The sequence below is a fragment of the Columba livia genome, chromosome 32 (assembly GCF_036013475.1).
Source record: "Columba livia isolate bColLiv1 breed racing homer chromosome 32, bColLiv1.pat.W.v2, whole genome shotgun sequence".
In the NCBI taxonomy this organism is placed as follows: Eukaryota; Metazoa; Chordata; class Aves; order Columbiformes; family Columbidae; genus Columba; species Columba livia.
The window spans coordinates 1-20,984 of NC_088633.1; the positions used below are offsets into that span (position 1 = coordinate 1).

Here is a 20,984-nt window from a genome sequence, read left to right on the forward strand (position 1 = left end):
AGCAAAAGGCGCCGGGTAAGCAAACAAAACCCCCTTTTTTTAATCCAATTTTCATTAATTTCACAACTTTTAAAAACCAAAAAACATCTAGTGCTCCTTTTTGGTGATTTACACCCATTTCCCAATGCCCCCCCCTTCCCAAAACCCCCCCAAATTTGAAGCATTTTGCCTCAAAACAACCTTAAATTTGATAGTGAAATTATACCCCTTGCCCATATTTCCCTATTTTTACCGTATTTCCCTATTTTTACCGTATTTCCCCATTTTTACCGTATTTCCCTATTTTTACCGTATTTCCCTATTCTTATCGTATTACCCATTTTTACCGTATTACCCATTTTTACCGTATTACCCCATTTTTACCGTATTACCCTTTTTTACCGTATTTCCCCCAAAAAAAGCGCATCCCAAAACCCTTTTTGTGCCAGTGGTGGCATTTCCCTGGGGGGGGGGGCCCTTTTGCCCCCACCCCCCCCCCCCCATTACCCATCATTTCAGGGTCTCCACGCCCACCCCCCCCTCACCAAAACAGTCGGGTTTTACCCCAAAAAACGCGTGATTTCGGTAAAAAACGCCTTAAAGTGGCGTCTCAAGTGATCCCCCCCCCCCCCAACAAGGGGGGGGTTGGTGTGTTTTAGGCGCCCCCCCCCCCAAACTGCGGGTTTTTTGGTGCTTTTTCCCCCCCCTTAAAATGGGGAAACCCCCCCAAATTGGGTGTATTTAGGGGGGGGCTCAACCCCATTGGCCAAGCAGTGACATAATGGTGGGGGGGGGACACCCTGTGTCCCCCCCCCCCCCCCCCCCAAAAAGCCACCAAACGAAGCATTTTGGTGCTAAAAAGCTCAGATTTGGGGTTCGGGGGGAACATTTTGGGGGGGGTTGTGCTGGATTTAACTTGTTCTTGTGTTTTTCCAGAGGGGCCTGGGCTCAGTGACCCCCCCCCCCCAAAAAAAAACCACCCCCAATTTGGGGGGGTTCTGCTGCTTGTATCCTTTAATTAATCAGGGTGGGGGGGGGATTGCCTTAACGAGGCTCTGGCTCATTAAGGCTTCACCAAGAGGAGAAAACAGGGCGCCCCAAAATATTGGTGTTTTGGGGTGTTTTTTAGTGCCCCCCCCCCCCCCCCCAAAAAATAACAAGCCCAGGTCCTTTCCACCTTGGTTAGCAAAACCAAGCTGTGATTAAGCTTTAATTAGTGCTAATTAAGCCACCGGTGACGTCAAGAGGAGGAAAATCCGCTTTGGCGGGTCAGGCCAGATCTGGGTCAAGGGCCTGATGGGTCATTGGCTTTATTGACCGCCCTGCTAATTAATAGCAAGCGCTAATTGGGGGGGTTTAATGGGGTTGGGAGGAGGGGGGTGACACCCCCAAATCGTGCGCCGTCGTCCCCCCCCTTTTTGCCGCCGTCACCTCGTTAAGCGCCGGCTTGTTAATTAACCCTTGGAGTTCAACTGGGGGGGTGTAATTAAATCTAGGGGGGTGGGTGTAATTAAATCTAGGGGGGTTGTAATTAAATCTAGGGGGGGTGTAATTAAATCTAGGGGGGGTTGTAATTAAATCTAGGGGGGTGTAATTAAAACTAGGGGGGTTGTAATTAAATCTAGGGGGGTTGTAATTAAATCTAGGGGGGTGTATTTAAAACTAGGGGGGTGTAATTAAAACTAGGAGGGTTGTAATTAAATCTAGGGGGGGTTGTAATTAAATCTAGGGGGGGTATAATTAAAACTAGGGGGGTGTAATTCAAACTAGGGGGGTTGTAATTAAATCTAGGGGGGTGTAATTAAATATAGGGGTGCATAATTAAAATTGGAGGCTGTAATTAAAACCAGAGGGGTGTAATTAAAACTGAGGGCACTGGGCCCACCCAACTCCTCCTGGGGGGGGGGGTGGGTTGTCACCCCCAATGTCCCACCCCAATTGTCCCCTGGGGTGACAGCGCCAATTAAACCCCAACCAGGGGCCACTTTGTTACTTCGGTGGGGGGGTCTGTGACACTTTAGTGTTCCCTGGGTGGGGGGGGGGGGGGGGTCTGTGTCCCCCCCTGGTTGCATTTTGGGGGCGATTTCCCCCTTTTTGGGGGCGATTTCCCCCTTTTCGTGGCGTTTCCAGGGAGCGCGTTCGGCGTCGCCGTTGTGTCCAAATGGTTGCAATTCGGGGGGGGGTTTTGGGGGGGCCCGTGGCCGGGGGGGGGCGGCACAGGGTGTCCCCACTGTCCTGACCCCCCCTCCTCTCTATTCCCCCGCCCCCCCCCAGGTTGTTCCTGCCATGGGCTCGGGCCCCATCGACCCCAAGGAGCTGCTCAAGGGCCTCGATTGCTTCCTGGGCCGCGATGGAGAGGTCAAGAGCGCCGAGGGAATCGCCAAGATCTTCAGGTTCGGCCCCAAAATCGGCCCCCGAGTCACCGCGGGCTCTGGGGACACTTGGGGGGGGCGCTGTGGGGCTCTGGGGACACTTGGGGTCCCAGTTTTGGGGACAGTTTGGGGCTCTGGGGACACTTGGGGTCCCAGTTTTGGGCTCTGGAGACACTTTTGGTGACACTTGTTCTCAGCTTTGGGCTCTGGGGACACTTTAGGTCCCAGTTTTGGGGTTTGGAGACGCTTTTGGTGACACTTCTGGTCCCAGTTTTGGGCTCTGGGGACACTTTGGGTTCCAGTTTTGGGCTCTGGGGACACTTTTGGTCCCAGTTTTGGGCTCTGGGGACACTTTGGGTCCCAGTTTTGGGCTCTGGAGACACTTTGGGTGATGCTTTGGGTCCCAGTTTTGGGCTCTGGGGACACTATTGGTCCCAGTTTTGTGCTCTGGGGACACTTTGGGTCCCAGTTTTTGGGCTCTGGGGACACTTGTGGGGGCGCTGTTGGCCTCTGGGGACACTTTTGGTCCAGTTTTGGGCTCTGGGGACACTATTGGTCCCAGTTTTGGGCTCTGGGGACACTATTGGTCCCAGTTTTGGGCTCTGGGGACACTTTGGGTCCCAGTTTTGGGCTCTGGGGACACTTTGGGTCCCAGTTTTGGGCTCTGGAGACGCTTTTGGTGACACTTGGTCTCAGCTCTGGGCTCTGGGGACACTTTAGGTCCCAGTTTAGGTCCCAGTTTAGGTCCCAGTTTAGGTCCCAGTTTTGGGGTTTGGAGACGCTTTTGGTGACACTATTGGTCCCAGTTTTGGGCTCTGGGGACACTATTGGTCCCAGTTTTGGGCTCTGGGGACACTTTGGGTCCCAGTTTTGAGCTCTGGGGACACTTTGGGTCCCAGTTTTTGGGCTCTGGGGACTCTTGTGGGGGCGCTGTTGGCCTCTGGGGACACTTTTGGTCCCAGTTTTGGCCTCTGGGGACACTATTGGTCCCAGTTTTGGGCTCTGGGGGCACTTTAGGTCCCAGTTTTGGGCTCTGGGGACACTTGGGGTCCCAGTTTTGTGCTCTGGGGACACTTTGGGTCCCAGTTTTGGGCTCTGGGGACACTTTGGGTCCCAGTTTTGGGCTCTGGGGACACTTTGGGTCCCAGTTTTGGGCTCTGGGGACACTTTGGGTCCCAGTTTTGGGCTCTGGGGACACTATTGGTCCCAGTTTTGGGCTCTGGGGACACTTTGGGTCCCAGTTTTGGGCTCTGGGGACACTTTGGGTCCCAGTTTTGGGCTCTGGGGACACTTTGGGTCCCAGTTTTGGTCCCAGTTTTGGGGTTTGGAGACGCTTTTGGTGACACTTCTGGTCCCAGTTTTGGGCTCTGGGGACACTATTGGTCCCAGTTTTGGGCTCTGGGGACACTTTGGGTCCCAGTTTTGGGCTCTGGGGACACTATTGGTCTCAGTTTTGGGCTCTGGAGACACTTTTGGTGACACTTGGTCTCAGTTTTGGGCTCTGGGGACACTTTAGGTCCCAGTTTTGGTCCCAGTTTTGGGGTTTGGAGACGCTTTTGGTGACACTTCTGGTCCCAGTTTTGGGCTCTGGGGACACTTTTGGTCCCAGTTTTGGGCTCTGGGGACACTTTGGGTCCCAGTTTTTGGGCTCTGGGGACACTTGTGGGGGCGCTGTTGGCCTCTGGGGACACTTTTGGTCCCAGTTTTGGCCTCTGGGGACACTATTGGTCCCAGTTTTGGGCTCTGGGGACACTATTGGTCCCAGTTTTGGTCCCAGTTTTGGGGTTTGGAGATGCTTTTGGTGACACTTCTGGTCCCAGTTTTGGGCTCTGGGGACACTTTGGGTGATGCTTTTGGTCCCAGTTTTGGGCTCTGGGGACACTATTGGTCCCAGTTTTGGTCTCTGGGGACACTTTTGGTCCCAGTTTTGGGCTCTGGGGACACTTTTGGTCCCAGTTTTGGGCTCTGGGGACACTATTGGTCCCAGTTTTGGGCTCTGGGGACACTATTGGTCCCAGTTTTGGGCTCTGGGGACACTTTGGGTCCCAGTTTTGGTCCCAGTTTTGGGGTTTGGAGACGCTTTTGGTGTCACTTTGGGTCCCAGTTTTGGGCTCTGGGGACACTTTTGGTCCCAGTTTTGGGCTCTGGGGACACTTTGGGTCCCAGTTTTGGGCTTTGGGGACACTATTGGTCCCAGTTTTGTGCTCTGGGGACACTTTGGGTCCCAGTTTTGGTCTCTGGGGACACTATTGGTCCCAGTTTTGGGCTCTGGGGACACTTTGGGTCCCAGTTTTGGGCTCTGGGGACACTTTGGGTCCCAGTTTTGGGCTCTGGGGACACTATTGGTCCCAGTTTTGGGCTCTGGGGACACTTTGGGTCCCAGTTTTGGTCTCTGGGGACACTATTGGTCCCAGTTTTGGGCTCTGGGGACACTTTTGGTCCCAGTTTTGTGCTCTGGGGACACTTTTGGTCCCAGTTTTGGTCTCTGGGGACACTATTGGTCCCAGTTTTGGGCTCTGGGGACACTTTTGGTCCCAGTTTTGGGCTCTGGGGACACTATTGGTCCCAGTTTTGGGCTCTGGGGACACTATTGGTCCCAGTTCTAGGCTCTGGGGACACTTTGGGTCCCAGTTTTGGGCTCTGGGGACACTTTTGGTCCCAGTTTTGGCCTCTGGGGACACTATTGGTCCCAGTTTTGGGCTCTGGGGACACTATTGGTCCCAGTTTTGGGCTCTGGGGGCACTTTGGGTCCCAGTTTTGGTCTCTGGAGACACTTTGGGTGATGCTTTTGTTCCCAGTTTTGGGCTCTGGGGACACTATTGGTCCCAGTTCTTTGTCTCTGGGGACACTTTGGGTCCCAGTTTTGTGCTCTGGGGACACTTTGGGTCCCAGTTTTGGGCTCTGGGGACACTTGTGGTCCCACTTTCACTCACACATTTGGGGTCTAACACCTCATTTTCCTTAATTAGCCTAATGAAGGACTCGCAGAAGATGGTGAGTCGCTGCATCTACCTGAACATCCTCCTGCAGACGCGGGCGCAGGAGATCCTGGTCAAGTAAGAACAACCCATATGCTTTGGGAGGGGGGTATTTTGGGCTGTTCCATGCCATTCCCCCCCCCCCCCACCCCCCAAATTTGACCGATTTTCCCCAAATTTGACCTGTTTTCCCCACTCTGGCCGCAGGTTCATCCGCATCGGGGGGTACAAGCTGCTCAACGCCTGGCTCACCAGCTCCAAAGCCGCCAACAACGTCCCATTCCTACAGCAGCTTCTGCTCACCCTGCAGCACCTCCCGCTCACCGTCGACCACCTCAAGCAGGTGGGGACATTTTGGGGTCCCCCCGGGTGTTTCATGTCCCCTCGGGGTGGTTTTTGGGTCCCCTCGGGGTGGTTTTAGGCTCCCCCGGGTGATTTGGTGTCTGCTCATTGTGGGTTTTGGCTCCGCTCAGCGGCTTCAGTGTTACCAAGTTGATTTGGTTTTGTTGTCTTAGGGTCAGTTTTGTGTCCCCCAGGGGGGTCATTGTGTCCCCCAGGGGGGTCATTGTGTCCCCCAAGGTGGCTTTAGTGTCCCCCAAGGTGGCTTTAGTGTCCCCTGGGGTGGCTTTTGTGTGCCCAGGGGGTTTTGTGTCCCCCCAATGTGACTTTAGTGTCCCCAGAGGGGTCCTTGTGTTCCCCAGGGGGGTTTTGTGTCCCCAGGGGGGTCATTGTGTCCCCCAAGGTGGCTTTAGTGTCCTCTGGAGTGGCTTTAGTGTCCCCAGAGGGGTCTTTGTGTCCCCCAAGGTGACTTTAGTGTCCCCAGGGGGGTCATTGTGTCCCCTGGGTGGCTTTTGTACCCCCTAAGGTGACTTTAGTGTCCCCTGGGGTGGCTTTTGTGTGCCCAGGGGGTTTTGTGTCCCCCCAATGTGACTTCAGTGTCCCCAGAGGGGTCCTTGTGTCCCCCAGGGGGGTTTTGTGTCCCCAGGGGGGTCATTGTGCCCCCCAGTGTGACTTTTGTGTCCCCTGGGGTGGCTTTTGTGTCCCCAGAGGGGTCCTTGTGTCCCCCAAGATGACTATTGTGTCCCCTGGGGTGGCTTTGGTGTCCCCAGGGGGGTCATTGTGCCCCCCAAGGTGACTTTAGTGTCCTCTGGAGTGGCTTTAGTGTCCCCAGAGGGGTCCTTGTGTCCCCCAAGATGACTATTGTGTCCCCTGGGGTGGCTTTTGTGTCCCCAGAGGGGTCTTTGTGTCCCCCAAGGTGACTTTTGTGTCCCCAGAGGGGTCCTTGTGTCCCCCAAGGTGACTATTGTGTCCCCTGGGGTGGCTTTAGAGTCCCCAGAGGGGTCCTTGTGTCCCCCAAGGTGACTATTGTGTCCCCCAAGGTGACTTTAGTGTCCCCAGGGGGGTCCTTGTGTCCCCTGGGTGGCTTTTGTGCCCCCTAAGGTGACTTTAGTGTCCCATGGGGTGGCTTTTGTGTCCCCAGAGGGGTCTTTGTGTCCCCAGTGTGACTTTAGTGTCCTCTGGAGTGGCTTTAGTGTCCCCAGAGGGGTCCTTGTGTCCCCCAAGATGACTATTGTGTCCCCTGGGGTGGCTTTTGTGTCCCCAGAGGGGTCTTTGTGTCCCCCAAGGTGACTTTTGTGTCCCCAGAGGGGTCCTTGTGTCCCCCAAGGTGACTATTGTGTCCCCTGGGGTGGCTTTTGTGTCCCCTGGGGTGGCTTTTGTGTCCCCAGAGGGGTACTTGTGTTCCCCAAGGTGACTTTGGTGTCCCCAGGGGGGTCATTGTGTCCCCTGGGTGGCTTTTGTACCCCCTAAGGTGACTTTAGTGTCCCCTGGGGTGGCTTTTGTGTCCCAAGAGGGGTCATTGTGTCCCCCAAGATGACTTTTGTGTCCCCTGGGGTGGCTTTTGTGTCCCCAGAGGGGTCCTTGTGTCCCCCAAGGTGACTTTAGTGTCCCCGGGGGGGTCATTGTGTCCCCCAAGATGACTATTGTGTCCCCTGGGGTGGCTTTGGTGTCCCCAGGGAGGTCATTGTGTCCCCCAAGGTGACTTTAGTGTCCCCTGGGGTGGCTTTTGTGTCCCCAGAGGGGTCTTTGTGCCCCCCAAGGTGACTATTGTGTCCCCTGGGGTGGCTTTTGTGTCCCCAGAGGGGTCCTTGTGTCCCCCAAGATGACTATTGTGTCCCCTGGGGTGGCTTTGGTGTCCCCAGGGGAGTCATTGTGCCACCCAAGGTGACTTTAGTGTCCCCTGGGGTGGCTTTTGTGTCCCCAGGGGGGTCATTGTGCCCCCCAAGGTGACTTTAGTGTCCCCTGGGGTGGCTTTTGTGTCCCCAGGGGGGTCATTGTGCCCCCCAAGGTGACTTTTGTGTCCCCAGGGGAGTCATTATGTCCCCTGGGGTGGCTTTTGTGTCCCCAGAGGGGTCCTTGTGTCCCCCAAGGTGACTATTGTGTCCCCTGGGATGGCTTTTGTGTTCCCAGAGCGGTCTATGTGTCCCCCAAGGTGACTTTAGTGTCCCCAGGGGGGTCATTGTGTCCCCTGGGTGGCTTTTGTGCCCCCTAAGGTGACTTTAGTATCCCTTGGGGTGGCTTTTGTGTCCCCCAATGCGACTTTAATGTCCTCTGGAGTGGCTTTTGTGTCCCCAGGGGTGTCACTGTGCCCCCCAGTGTGACTTTAGTGTCCTCTGGAGTGGCTTTTGTGTCCCCCCAATGTGACTTTAGTGTCCCCAGAGGGGTCTTTGTGTCCCCCAAGGTGACTTTAGTGTCCCCAGAGGGGTCTATGTATTCCCCAAGGTGACTTTTGTGTCCCCAGTGGGGTCATTGTGTCCCCTGGGTGACTTTTGTGCCCCCCAAGGTGGCTTTAGTGTCCCCAGGGGGGTCCTTGTGTCCCCCAAGGTGACTATTGTGTCCCCTGGGGTGGCTTTTGTGTCCCCAGAGGGGTCTTTTTGCCCTCCAAGGTGACTTTTGTGTCCCCAGGGGGGTCTTTGTGCCCCCCAAGGTGACTTTAGTGTCCCCTGGGGTGGCTTTAGTGTCCCCAGAGGGGTCCTTGTGTCCCCCAAGATGACTATTGTGCCCCCTGGGGTGGCTTTTGTGTCCCCAGAGGGGTCTTTGTGTACCCCAAGGTGACTTTTGTGTCCCCAGAGGGGTCATTATGTCCCCTGGGGTGGCTTTAGTGTCCCAAGAGGGGTCTTTGTGTCCCCAGTGTGACTTTAGTGTCCTCTGGAGTGGCTTTTGTGTCCCCCCAATGTGACTTTAGTGTCCCCAGAGGGGTCTATGTGTTCCCCAAGGTGACTTTAGTGTCCCCAGGGGGGTCATTGTGTCCCCTGGGTGGCTTTTGTGCCCCCTAAGGTGACTTTACTGTCCCTTGGGGTGGCTTTTGTGTCCCAAGAGGGGTCATTGTGTCCCCCAAGATGACTTTTGTGTCCCCTGGGGTGGCTTTGGTGTCCCCAGAGGGGTCCTTGTGTCCCCCAAGGTGACTTTAGTGTCCCCTGGGGTGGCTTTTGTGTCCCAAGAGCGGTCATTGTGTCCCCCAAGATGACTTTTGTGTCCCCTGGGGTGGCTTTTGTGTCCCCAGAGGGGTCCTTGTGTCCCCCAAGGTGACTTTAGTGTCCCCGGGGGGGTCATTGTGTCCCCCAAGATGACTATTGTGTCCCCTGGGGTGGCTTTTGTGTCCCCAGGGGGGTCATTGTGCCCCCCAAGGTGGCTTTAGTGTCCTCTGGAGTGGCTTTAGTGTCCCCAGAGGGGTCTTTGTGTCCCCCAAGATGACTATTGTGTCCCCTGGGGTGGCTTTTGTGTCCCCTGGGGTGGCTTTTGTGTCCCCAGAGGGGTACTTGTGTACCCCAAGGTGACTTTGGTGTCCCCAGGGGGGTCATTGTGTCCCCCAAGGTGACTTTGGTGTCCCCAGAGGGTCATTGTGTCCCCTAAGGTGACTTTAGTGTCCCCTGGGGTGGCTTTTGTGTCCCAAGAGGGGTCTTTGTGCCCCCCAATGTGACTTTAGTGTCCTCTGGAGTGGCTGTTGGGTCCCCCCAATGTGGCTTTTGTGTCCCCAGAGGGGTCATTGTGCCCCCCAAGGTGACTTTACTGTCCCCAGGGGGGTCCTTGTGTCCCCCAAGGTGATTTTTGTGTCCCCAGGGGGGTCATTGTGTCCCCTAAGGTGCCTTTTGTGTCCCCTAAGGTGCCTTTTGTGTCCCCAGGGTGACTTCTCAGTCCCCCAAACATGCTTTAGTGTCCCCTTGGGGTCACTTTTCTGTTCCCAGGATGGTTTTTGTCCCCCTTTGGGCACCTTTTGTCCCCCTTTGGGCACCTTTTGTCCCCCTTTGGGCACCTTTTATCCCGCACACACTCACCTCCTCCATCCTTGCAGAACAACACAGCCAAGCTGGTGAAGCAGCTCAGCAAATCCAGCGACGATGAAGGTCAGTACCCCCAACCCCCCCCAAAAAACCCTCCAAAACACCCCCAAACCCCCCAAAAAACCCCATTTCCCCCCATTTCTCCCCGCAGAGCTGCGCCGTCTCGCCTCCATCCTGGTCAGCGACTGGATGGGCGTCATCCGCTCGCAGAGCAGCGCGCAGCCGGCCGGTGAGTCAGAGCCCAGATCCTCAGGGCTGGTCTCCCATCCAAGCACTGACCGGGCCCGACCCTGCTTAGCTTCCCACATCACATGAGATGGGGCGTTCTCAGGGGGGTGTGGCTCCATATACTATATGCATATATATTCACATATATATATAAGTTTCCCAAGTATATCCTGACAGTATGTGAACTAAACCCTTTATCCAAGGGCAGAGCAGAGGGGCGGGAGAACCTCTCTGCACCCAGCTGGTCTCCCATCCAAGTACTGACCGGGCCCGACCCTGCTTAGCTTCCCACATCACATGAGATGGGGCGTGCTCAGGGGGCTGTGGTTGCATATACTGTATACATATATATATATATATGTACGTACATACACATGTATGTTCCCGAAGTATATCCAAATATATGCTGATAGTATATGAGCTAAACCCTTTGTTCAAAAGCAGAGCAGAGGGGCAGGAGAACCTCTCTGGACCAGCTGGTCTCCCATCCAAGTACTGACCGGGCCCGACCCTGCTTAGCTTCCCACATCACATGAGATGGGGCGTTCTCAGGGGGGTGTGGTTGCATTTACTATATACATATATATATATATATGCACATGTATGTATGAGTTCCCCGAGTATATTGTGATAGTATCTGAACTAAACCCTTTACTCAAGGGCAGAGCAGAGGGGCAGGAGAACCTCTCTGACCTACCAACCACCCCCTTCTAACCCCCCCAGGTACCGTTGGCTTCCTGGCCACAAGGGCCCAGTGCTGGCTCATGGTCCCCCTGCTGTCCCCAGGCCCCCCAGGTCCCTTGTCACCTCTCCACCAGCCCATTCCCAACTTCCACTGGACCCTGGGGCTGTTCTGCCCGGATACAACACTCTACACTTGTTCTATTGCATTGAATCCCCCTCCCCAGCCTGCCCAGGTCTCTGGTGGCAGCACAGCTCCCATTGTCACCACTGCTCCCAGTTCGGTGTCACCAGCACAGTCACTATTCCCTCATCCAACTCATTGATGAATATAGTACCAACCCCAATGTGTGACCCCGCACACCCCCCGACCCTTTTCCTGCCTCTTTTCCCCCAGAACGCGACAAGAAAAAGCGCAAAGAGGAAACCAAAAGCAAAACACCCGCGCAGGAGAAGCCCCAAGAAACCAAAACCGAGGCGAAAACGGAGGAAATTCCCGAAAAGAAGCGGGAGAAACCCAAATCGCAGCGAACCACAGCGCCCAGCCACGCCAAATTCCGCTCCACCGGTACCTATTTGGGGTCTTTTGGGGGGATTTGGGGGGTTCGTGCTTTGTGGTGGGGTCTGTTAATGGTGTTTTCACCCCAAAACAGGCCTGGAGATGGAGACGCCCTCGTTAGCGCCCGTGAAGAAGATGAACTCGTCAGCGACCGCCGATAAATACAACCTGAAACCCATGCCCATCAAGAGGCAGAAGTGAGGGGCTGGGGACACTTTGGGGGGTTGGGGACAGTTTTGGGGACAGTTTATGGGGTCTCGAGAGAGTTTTGGGCTTCTGGGGACAGTTTTGGGGGCAGTTTTGGGGATTTTGGGACGGTTTTGGGGTCTCAGGACAGTTTTGGGGTTCTGGGGACAGTTTTGGGGGCAGTTTTGGGGGTTTTGGGGGCAGTTTTGGGATCTCAGGACAGTTTTGGGGACAGTTTTGGGGGTTTGGGGACAGTTTTGGGGGTTTGGGGACAGTTTTGGGGGTTTTGGGACAGTTTTAGGGCTTTTGGGGCAGTTTTGGGGGTTTTGGGACAGTTTTGGGGACAGTTTTGGGATCTCAGGGCAGTTCTGGGGGCAGTTTTGGGGTCTCAGGACAGTTTTGGGGACAGTTTTGGGGGTTTGGGGACAGTTTTGGGGACAGTTTTGGGGGTTTTGGGGGCAGTTTTGGGGATTTGGGGGCAGTTTTGGGGGCAGTTTTGGGGTCTCAGGGCAGTTCTGGGGACAGTTTTGGGGTCTCAGGACAGTTTTGGGGGTTTGGAGACAGTTTTGGGGCATTTGGGGCAGTTTTGGGGACAGTTTTGGGGTCTCAGGACAGTTTTGGGGTCTCAGGACAGCTTTAGGGACTTAGGAACAGTTTTGGGATTTCAGGCCAGTTTTGGGGGGTTGGGGACAGTTTTGGGGACAGTTTATGGGCTCTCGGGAGAGTTTTGGGCTTCTGGGGACAGTTTTGGGGGCAGTTTTGGGGGTTTTGGGGCAGTTTTGGGGCTTTTGGGGACAGTTTTGGGGGCAGTTTTGGGGCAGTTTTGGGGGTTTTGGGACAGTTTTAGGGCTTTTGGGGCAGTTTTGGGGGCGGTTTTGGGGCAGTTTTGGGGCTTTTGGGGCAGTTTTGGGATCTCAGGGCAGTTGTGGGGACAGTTTTGGGGTCTCAGGACAGTTTTGGGGTCTCAGGACAGTTTTGGGGGTTTGGGGACAGTTTTGGGGGTCTCAGGGACAGTTTTAGGGTCTCAGGGACAGTTTTAGGGTCTCAGGGACAGTTTTAGGGACTTAGGAACAGTTTTGGGATTTCAGGCCAGTTTTGGGCTTCTGGGGACAGTTTTGGGGACAGTTTTGGGGGTTTTGGGGGCAGTTTTGGGATCTCAGGGCAGTTCTGGGGACAGTTTTGGGGTCTCAGGACAGTTTTGGGGGTTTGGAGACAGTTTTGGGGACAGTTTTGTGGGTCTCAGGACAGTTCTGGGGACAGTTTTGGGGGTCTCAGGACAGTTTTGGGGTCTCAGGACAGTTTTAGGGTCTCAGGGACAGTTTTAGGGTCTCAGGACAGTTTTGGGGTCTCAGGACAGCTTTAGGGACTTAGGAACAGTTTTGGGATTTCAGGCCAGTTTTGGGGGGTTGGGGACAGTTTTGGGGACAGTTTATGGGCTCTTGGGAGAGTTTTGGGCTTCTGGGGACAGTTTTGGGGGCAGTTTTGGGGGTTTTGGGGCAGTTTTGGGGCTTTTGGGGACAGTTTTGGGGGCAGTTTTGGGGCAGTTTTGGGGGTTTTGGGACAGTTTTGGGGCTTTTGGGGCAGTTTTGGGGGCGGTTTTGGGGCAGTTTTGGGGCTTTTGGGGCAGTTTTGGGGTCTCAGGACAGTTTTGGGGTCTCAGGACAGTTTTGGGGGTTTGGGGATAGTTTTGGGGGTCTCAGGGACAGTTTTAGGGTCTCAGGGACAGTTTTAGGGACTTAGGAACAGTTTTGGGATTTCAGGCCAGTTTTGGGCTTCTGGGGACAGTTTTGGGGACAGTTTTGGGGGCAGTTTTGGGGCAGTTTTGGGGCTTTTGGGGCAGTTTTGGGATCTCAGGGCAGTTGTGGGGACAGTTTTGGGGTCTCAGGACAGTTTTGGGGGTTTGGAGACAGTTTTGGGGGCAGTTTTGGGGATTTGGGGGCAGTTTTGGGGGCAGTTTTGGGATCTCAGGGCAGTTGTGGGGACAGTTTTGGGGTCTCAGGACAGTTTTGGGGGTTTGGAGACAGTTTTGGGGACAGTTTATGGGCTCTCGGGAGAGTTTTGGGCTTCTGGGGACAGTTTTGGGGGCAGTTTTGGGACCTTAGGCCAGTTTTAGGGCCTTGGGGACAGTTTTGGGGTCACTTATGGGACCTTAGACCAGTTTTAGGCCCTTGGGGACAGTTTTGGGGGCAGTTTTGGGACCTTAGGCCAGTTTTAGGGCCTTGGGGACAGTTTTGGGGTCACTTTTGGCACCTTAGACCAGTTTTAGGGCCTTGGGGACAGTTTTGGGGTCAGTTTTGGGACCTTAGACCAGTTTTAGGCCCTTGGGGACAGTTTTGGGGTCACTTATGGGACCTTAGGCCAGTTTTAGGGCCTTGGGGACAGTTTTGGGGTCACTTTTGGCACCTTAGACCAGTTTTAGGGCCTTGGGGACAGTTTTGGGGTCACTTATGGGACCTTAGGCCAGTTTTAGGGCCTTGGGGACAGTTTTGGGGTCACTTTTGGCACCTTAGGCCAGTTTTAGGGCCTTGGGGACAGTTTTGGGGTCACTTTTGGCACCTTAGACCAGTTTTAGGCCCTTGGAGACAGTTTTGGGGTCACTTTTGACACCTTAGGACAGTTTTAGGGCCTTGGGGACAGTTTTGGGCTCAGTTTTAGGCCCTTGGGGACAGTTTTGGGGTCAGTTTGGGGATCCCAGGGCAGTTTTGGGGACAGTTTCTGGGGTTCCGGGGACCCTTTTGGTCCCAGTTTTGGGCTCTGGGGCCACATTAGGGCTGTGGGGCCACTTCTGGTCCCGGTTTTGGGGTGCGGGGCCACTTTTGGGGCCACTTTTGGGACCTTAGACCAGTTTTAGGCCCTTGGGGACAGTTTTGGGCTCAGTTTTAGGGCCTTGGGGACAGTTTTGGGGTCACTTTTGGCACCTTAGGCCAGTTTTAGGCCCTTGGGGACAGTTTTGGGCTCAGTTTTAGGCCCTTGGGGACAGTTTTGGGCTCACTTTTGGCACCTTAGGCCAATTTTAGGCCCTTGGGGACAGTTTTGGGCTCAGTTTTAGGGCCTTGGGGACAGTTTTGGGGTCACTTTTGGCGCCTTAGGCCAGTTTTAGGGCCTTGGGGACAGTTTTGGGGTCACTTTTAGCACCTTAGGCCAGTTTTAGGGCCTTGGGGACAGTTTTGGGGTCAGTTTGGGGATCCCAGGGCAGTTTTGGGGACAGTTTCTGGGGTTCCGGGGACCCTTTTGGTCCCAGTTTTGGGCTCTGGGGCCACATTAGGGCTGTGGGGCCACTTCTGGTCCCGGTTTTGGGGTGCGGGGCCACTTTTGGGGCCACTTTTGGGACCTTAGGCCAGTTTTAGGCCCTTGGGGACAGTTTTGGGGTCAGTTTTGGGACCTTAGGCCAGTTTTAGGGCCTTGGGGACAGTTTTGGGCTCAGTTTTAGGGCCTTGGGGACAGTTTTGGGCCCAGTTTTAGGGCCTTGGGGACAGTTTTGGGGTCACTTTTGGCACCTTAGACCAGTTTTAGGCCCTTGGAGACAGTTTTGGGGTCACTTTTGACACCTTAGGACAGTTTTAGGGCCTTGGGGACAGTTTTGGGCTCAGTTTTAGGCCCTTGGGGACAGTTTTGGGGTCAGTTTGGGGATCTCAGGGCAGTTTTGGGGACAGTTTCTGGGGTTCTGGGGACCCTTTTGGTCCCAGTTTTGGGCTCTGGGGCCACATTAGGGCTGTGGGGCCACTTCTGGTCCCGGTTTTGGGGTGCGGGGCCACTTTTGGGGCCACTTTTGGGACCTTAGACCAGTTTTAGGCCCTTGGGGACAGTTTTGGGCTCAGTTTTAGGGCCTTGGGGAGAGTTTTGGGGTCACTTTTGGCACCTTAGGCCAGTTTTAGGCCCTTGGGGACAGTTTTGGGGTCAGTTTGGGGGTCTCAGGGCAGTTTTGGGGTCAGTTTTAGGGCCTTGGGGACAGTTTTGGGGTCACTTTTGGCACCTTAGGCCAGTTTTAGGCCCTTGGGGACAGTTTTAGGGTCACTTTTGGCACCTTAGGCCAGTTTTAGGCCCTTGGGGACAGTTTTGGGGTCACTTTTGGCACCTTAGGCCAGTTTTAGGGCCTTGGGGACAGTTTTGGGGTCAGTTTGGGGATCCCAGGGCAGTTTTGGGGACAGTTTCTGGGGTTCCGGGGACCCTTTTGGTCCCAGTTTTGGGCTCTGGGGCCACATTAGGGCTGTGGGGCCACTTCTGGTCCCGGTTTTGGGGTGCGGGGCCACTTTTGGGGCCACTTTTGGGACCTTAGACCAGTTTTAGGCCCTTGGGGACAGTTTTGGGGTCAGTTTTAGGGCCTTGGGGACAGTTTTAGGGTCACTTTTGGCACCTTAGAGCAGTTTTAGGGCCTTGGGGACAGTTTTGGGGTCACTTTTGGCACCTTAGACCAGTTTTAGGGCCTTGGGGACAGTTTTGGGGTCAGTTTTGGGACCTTAGACCAGTTTTAGGCCCTTGGGGACAGTTTTGGGGTCACTTATGGGACCTTAGGCCAGTTTTAGGGCCTTGGGGACAGTTTTGGGGTCACTTTTGGCACCTTAGACCAGTTTTAGGGCCTTGGGGACAGTTTTGGGGTCACTTATGGGACCTTAGGCCAGTTTTAGGGCCTTGGGGACAGTTTTGGGGTCACTTTTGGCACCTTAGGCCAGTTTTAGGGCCTTGGGGACAGTTTTGGGGTCACTTTTGGCACCTTAGACCAGTTTTAGGCCCTTGGAGACAGTTTTGGGGTCACTTTTGACACCTTAGGACAGTTTTAGGGCCTTGGGGACAGTTTTGGGCTCAGTTTTAGGCCCTTGGGGACAGTTTTGGGGTCAGTTTGGGGATCCCAGGGCAGTTTTGGGGACAGTTTCTGGGGTTCCGGGGACCCTTTTGGTCCCAGTTTTGGGCTCTGGGGCCACATTAGGGCTGTGGGGCCACTTCTGGTCCCGGTTTTGGGGTGCGGGGCCACTTTTGGGGCCACTTTTGGGACCTTAGACCAGTTTTAGGCCCTTGGGGACAGTTTTGGGCTCAGTTTTAGGGCCTTGGGGACAGTTTTGGGGTCACTTTTGGCACCTTAGGCCAGTTTTAGGCCCTTGGGGACAGTTTTGGGCTCAGTTTTAGGCCCTTGGGGACAGTTTTGGGCTCAGTTTTGGGACCTTAGGCCAGTTTTAGGGCCTTGGGGACAGTTTTGGGGTCACTTTTGGGACCTTAGGTCAGTTTTAGGCCCTTGGAGACAGTTTTGGGGTCAGTTTTAGGGCCTTGGGGACAGTTTTAGGGTCACTTTTGGCACCTTAGGCCAGTTTTAGGGCCTTGGGGACAGTTTTGGGGTCACTTTTGGCACCTTAGAGCAGTTTTAGGGCCTTGGGGACAGTTTTGGGGTCAGTTTTGGCACCTTAGGCCAGTTTTAGGGCCTTGGGGACAGTTTTGGGGTCAGTTTTGACACCTTAGGCCAGTTTTAGGGCCTTGGGGACAGTTTTGGGGTCAGTTTGGGGGTCCCAGGGCAGTTTTGGGGACAGTTTCTGGGGTTCCGGGGGCCCTTTTGGTCCCAGTTTTGGGCTCTGGGGCCACATTAGGGCTGTGGGGCCACTTCTGGTCCCGGTTTTGGGGTGCGGGGCCACTTTTGGGGCCACGTTTGGGGCGGTCGGTGACGTGTCCCCCCCGCAGCGTCTCGTCCCTGCCCGGGGACGCTCCCCCCGCCGAGAAGAAATACAAACCGCTCAACACGGCGCCCAACGCCGCCAAGGAGATCAAGGTCAAGATCATCCCGCCCCAGCGTGAGTCACACGGGGACATGGGGACGCGTTGGGGACGCGTTGGGGACACTTTGGGGACATGGGGACGCGTTGGGGACTCTTTGGGGTCTCTTTGGGGTCTCTTTTGGGGACGCGTTGGGGTCTCTTTTGGGGTCTCTTTTGGGGTCTCTTTTGGGGACGCGTTGGGGGCACGTTGGGGACACTTTGGGGACATGGGGACGCATTGGGGACACTTTGGGGACACTTTGGGGACATGGGGACGCGTTGGGGACACGTTGAGGACACGGGGACGCGTTGGGGACACTTTGGGGACACTTTGGGGACACTGGGGACATGGGGACGCGTTGGGGACTCTTTGGGGACACTTTGGGGACACTGTGGTGTGTCTTTGGGGACGCGTTGGGGACACTTTGGGGACATGGGGACACGTTGGGGACACGTTGAGGACATGGGGACGCGTTGGGGACGCGTTGGGGACGCGTTGGGGACACGTTGGGGACACGTTGGGGACACGTTGGGGACACGTTGGGGACACGGGGACGCGTTGGGGACACGTTGAGGACACGGGGATGCGTTGGGGACACGTTGGGGACACGTTGAGGACATGGGGACGCGTTGGGGACACTTTGGGGACACTTTGGGGACACTTTGGGGACATGGGGACGCGTTGGGGACGCATTGGGGACTCTTTGGGGACACTTTGGGGACACTGTGGTGTGTCTTTGGGGACACGTTGGGGACGCTTTGGGGACACTTTGGGGTCTCTTGGGGACGCGTTGGGGACACTTTGGGGACATGGGGACACGTTGGGGACACGTTGGGGACGTGTTGGGGACACTTTGGGGGCACGTTGGGGACACATTGGGGACACGTTGGGGACATTGGGACACGTTGGGGACGCGGGGACACGTTGGGGACGCGTTGGGGACACGTTGGGGACATGGGGACACTGTGGGGACACTTTAGGTGCTTATTTGGGGGATAACCAGGTGCCCTTTTGGGGACTCTTTGGGGACGCGTTGGGGACTCTTTGGGGACACTTTGGAGTGTCTTTGGGGACTCTTTGGGGACACTGTGGGGACACTTTAGGTGCTTATTTGGGGGATAACCAGGTGGCCTTTTGGGGACGCGTTGGGGACACTTGGGGTCTCTTTTGGGGTCTCTTTTGGGGACGCGTTGGGGACATGGGGACGCTTTGGGGACGCGTTGGGGACTCTTTGGGGACACTTTGGGGACACTGTGGGGACTCTTTGGGGACTCTTTGGGGACTCTTTGGGGACACTTTAGGTGCTTATTTGGGGGATAACCAGGTGGCCTTTTGGGGACGTGTTGGGGACTCTTTGGGGACATGGGGACGCGTTGGGGACACGTTGGGGACACTTTGGGTACATGGGGACGCGTTGGGGACTCTTTGGGGACACTTTGGGGACTCTTTGGGGACACTTTGGGGACACTGTGATGTGTCTTTGGGGACACTGTGGGGACACTTTAGGTGTTTATTTGGGGGATAACCAGGTGGCCCTTTGGGGACACTTTGGGGACACTTTGGGGACACTTTGGGGACACTTGGGGGCTCTTTTGGGGACATCTGGGTGCCCCTTTGAGGACACTTTGGGTACTTCTTGGGGATAATTTGGGTGCTTTTGGGGGACACTTGTGCCTTTTTGGGGACAATTTTGGGGAGAACCATGGCTGCCTTTTTGGGGCCACTTTGGGCGGTTTTTGGGGCCACATTGGGTGGTTTTGGGGCCACTTTGGGCGATTTTGGGGCCACTTTGGGTGGTTTTGGGGCCACTTTGGTTATTTCTTGGGGCCACTTTGGCTGATTTTGGGTCAGTTTTTTGGGGCCAATTGAGGTGGTTTTGGGGCCACTTTGGGCGATTTTGGGGCCACTTTGGGCGATTTTGGGGCCACTTTGGTTGTTTCTTGGGGCCACTTTGGGCGTTTTTGGGGCCACTTTGGGCGTTTTTGGGGCCACTTTGGGCGTTTTTGGGGCCACTTTGGGCGGTTTTGGGGCCACTTTGGGCGGTTTTGGGGCCACTTTGGGCGGTTTTGGGGCCACTTTGGGCGGTTTTGGGGCCACTTTGGTTATTTCTTGGGGCCACTTTGGCCGATTTTGGGTCAGTTTTTTGGGGCCAATTGAGGTGTTTTTGGGGCCACTTTGGGTGGGTTTGGGGGGACACTTGTGCCACTTTGGGGCCACTTTGGGTGTTTTTGGGGCCACTTTGGGTGTTTTTGGGGCCACTTTGGGTGGTTTTGGGGCCACTTTGGTTGTTTCTTGGGGCCACTTTGGCCAATTTTGGGTCAGTTTTTTGGGGCCAATTGAGGTGTTTTTGGGGCCACTTTGGATGGTTTTGGGGCCACTTTGGGTGGTTGTTGGGGCCACTTTGGGCGATTTTGGGTCAGTTTTTTGGGGCCACTTTGGGCGATTTTGGGGCCACTCTGGGCGATTTTGGGGCCACTTTGGGTGTTTTTGGGGCCACTTTGGATGGTTTTGGGGCCACTTTGGGTGTTTTTGGGGCCACTTTGGCCGATTTTGGGTCAGTTTTTTGGGGCCAATTGAGGTGTTTTTGGGGCCACTTTGGGTGGGTTTGGGGGGACACTTGTGCCACTTTGGGGCCACTTTGGGCGGTTTTGGGGCCACTTTGGGCGGTTTTGGGGCCACTTTGGGCGGTTTTGGGGCCACTTTGGTTATTTCTTGGGGCCACTTTGGCCGATTTTGGGTCAGTTTTTTGGGGCCAATTGAGGTGTTTTTGGGGCCAGGTTTTGGGGCCATTTTGGGTGGGTTTGGGGGGACACTTGTACCTTTTGGGGCCAGTTTTTGGGGCCACTTTGGGTGGTTTTTGGGCCACTTTGGGTGTTTTTGGGGCCACTTTGGGCGATTTTGGGGCCACTCTGGGCGGTTTTGGGGCCACTCTGGGCGGTTTTGGGGCCACTTTGGGTGTTTTTGGGGCCACTTTGGGTGGTTGTTGGGGCCACTTTGGGTGTTTTTGGGGCCACTTTGGGCGGTTTTGGGGCCACTTTGGGCGGTTTTGGGGCCACTTTGGGCGATTTTGGGGCCACTTTGGGCGGTTTTGGGGCCACTTTGGGTTTTTTTGGGGCCACTTCGGCCAATTTTGGGTCAGTTTTTTGGGGCCAATTGAGGCGGTTTTGGGGCCACTTTGGGCGGTTTTGGGGCCACTCTGGGCGGTTTTGGGGCCACTTTGGGCCGTTTTGGGGCCACTTTGGGCGGTTTTGGGGCCACTTTGCGCGATTTTGGGGCCACTTTGGTTATTTCTTGGGGCCACTTTGGCCGATTTTGGGTCAGTTTTTTGGGGCCAATTGAGGTGTTTTTGGGGCCAGGTTTTGGGGCCACTTTGGGTGGGTTTGGGGGGACACTTGTACCTTTTGGGGCCAGTTTTTGGGGCCACTTTGGGCGTTTTTGGGGCCACTTTGGGTGTTTTTGGGGCCACTTTGGGCGTTTTTGGGGCCACTTTGGGCGGTTTTGGGGCCACTCTGGGCGATTTTGGGGCCACTCTGGGCGATTTTGGGGCCACTCTGGGCGATTTTGGGGCCACTTTGGTTATTTCTTGGGGCCACTTTGGCCGATTTTGGGTCATTTTTTTGGGGCCAATTGAGGTGTTTTTGGGGCCAGGTTTTGGGGCCACTTTGGGTGGGTTTGGGGGGACACTTGTACCTTTTGGGGCCAGTTTTTGGGGCCACTTTGGGTGGTTTTTGGGCCACTTTGGGCGTTTTTGGGGCCACTTTGGGCGTTTTTGGGGCCACTTTGGGCAATTTTGGGGCCACTCTGGGCAGTTTTGGGGCCACTTTGGGCGATTTTGGGGCCACTTTGGGCGGTTTTGGGGCCACTCTGGGCGCTTTTGGGGCCACTTTGGTTGTTTCTTGGGGCCATTTTGGCCGATTTTGGG

The 20,984-nt window shown here is 55.3% G+C and overlaps 1 protein-coding gene across 1 annotated transcript in view; it reads left to right on the plus strand.

The window, feature by feature from the left end:
• The first annotated feature begins 6 nt into the window (after positions 1–6).
• PPP1R10 (protein phosphatase 1 regulatory subunit 10) overlaps positions 7–20,984 on the plus strand; it is a 42,586-nt gene continuing 21,608 nt past the window's right edge. The window contains exons 1-9 of the mRNA XM_065044169.1: positions 7–15; positions 2,254–2,372; positions 5,321–5,407; positions 5,537–5,672; positions 9,681–9,732; positions 9,821–9,898; positions 10,976–11,146; positions 11,232–11,334; positions 16,988–17,097. Coding sequence (XP_064900241.1) covers positions 2,266–2,372; positions 5,321–5,407; positions 5,537–5,672; positions 9,681–9,732; positions 9,821–9,898; positions 10,976–11,146; positions 11,232–11,334; positions 16,988–17,097 — 844 coding nt within the window. The 5' untranslated portion in view covers positions 7–15; positions 2,254–2,265. The remainder of the gene's footprint in view (positions 16–2,253; positions 2,373–5,320; positions 5,408–5,536; positions 5,673–9,680; positions 9,733–9,820; positions 9,899–10,975; positions 11,147–11,231; positions 11,335–16,987; positions 17,098–20,984) is intronic.